The sequence below is a fragment of the Otolemur garnettii genome, unplaced genomic scaffold (assembly GCF_000181295.1).
Source record: "Otolemur garnettii isolate 467f Iridium unplaced genomic scaffold, OtoGar3 scaffold00144, whole genome shotgun sequence".
NCBI classification, from domain to species: domain Eukaryota; kingdom Metazoa; phylum Chordata; class Mammalia; order Primates; family Galagidae; genus Otolemur; species Otolemur garnettii.
This window is the reverse complement of record NW_003852539.1, coordinates 3,662,360-3,663,584: the sequence shown is the minus strand read 5'-3', so window position 1 is coordinate 3,663,584 and position 1,225 is coordinate 3,662,360. Positions and strand designations below refer to the sequence as shown.

Sequence of the window (1,225 nt, the reverse complement as noted above, 5' to 3'; positions counted from 1 at the left end):
TTTTTTTTTTTTAAATTGCACAGGAGTGGAGAGGTCTGTAAGCAAAAACACCAAAAAAGTAATTGAGCAGTATCAGGAGGCTATATTTTGGGCTGATTTTTGTCTTCTTTATAATTTTATCTCCTGGCTTTTCTAAAGCAGACATGTGTTTGCTTTTCAGGAGAAATCAAGTCTTAAAATTTTTTCCCCTTTTATGAAATATTTATGTAGCCACCAACCAAATAAGCAAGCCTCTGAGTTAATGTTTCAAATGTGATTCCTTTTCTCCAGAGTTCCCCACCACCAAGCTAGAGATGACTGCTGTGGCTGACATTTTTGACCGAGATGGAGATGGCTACATTGATTACTATGAATTTGTGGCTGCTCTGCATCCCAATAAAGATGCTTACCGCCCAACAACAGATGCAGATAAAATTGAAGATGAGGTATAGGAAATAATACGGTCCGGAATTGGGGGGTGGGGGGTGTAGTTAGTATATTAGCCCTTTGATTTAGGTATTAGGAGGTGATTATTTGGAGTTCTGTTCTAGGGTCTCCTTTTGGATAGCATTTCAAAGAGCCCCAGAGGAACTCTGGCTATTGAGTTCTAGCTTGGTCTAGATTAATCACTCAAGTAAGTCATGTCTGTGTGGTACACCAAAGTTTGCAGATAATCTTTCCAGAGTACCATACTCATCCTGATTCAGCTATGTCGCTTACGATGAACTTGTTTCAGTCCTGAGTGTCCCACCCCAGATCCAGGGAAATGGTTTTCAAATATAGTATTTAAGGCAGGTGTCCTCAAACTTTTTAAACAGGGGGCCAGTTCACTGTCCCTCAGACCGTTGGAGGGCTGGACTGCGGGTCCCTGATGAGTTGGCTGCTAAGCAGGACAGACAGTGGCGGCAAAAACACTCAGCGGGCTGGATAAATGTCCTCGGCGGGCCATAGTTTGAGGACCCCTGATTTAAGGCATAAAACGTAATGTTAAGATGGTGTGTGCCCACTATACTTTCTGCCTGATTAAAAATAGTATCACATTGGCTTACACCTGTAATCCTAAGCACTTTGGGAGACTGAAGTGGGTGTATTGCTTGAGCCCAGGAGGTAGAGATCAGCCTGAGCAAGAATGAATCCCATCTCTACTAAAAATAGAGAAATTAGGCTCAGTGCCTATAGCTCAACCGGCTAAGGTGCCAGCCACGTACACCTAAGGTGGCGGGTTCGAATCCCCAGCCCGGACCCG

General features: G+C 43.7%; 1 protein-coding gene across 7 annotated transcripts in view; it reads left to right on the top strand.

Annotated features, from left to right (window-relative positions):
* LOC100961574 (microtubule-actin cross-linking factor 1) overlaps positions 1-1,225 on the top strand; it is a 363,479-nt gene that overhangs the window by 341,222 nt on the left and 21,032 nt on the right. For all 7 annotated transcript variants that reach the window (XM_023518666.1, XM_023518665.1, XM_023518664.1 and 4 more), the window contains one exon: positions 271-425. In XM_023518666.1, the coding sequence (XP_023374434.1) occupies positions 271-425 (155 nt within the window). The remainder of the gene's footprint in view (positions 1-270; positions 426-1,225) is intronic.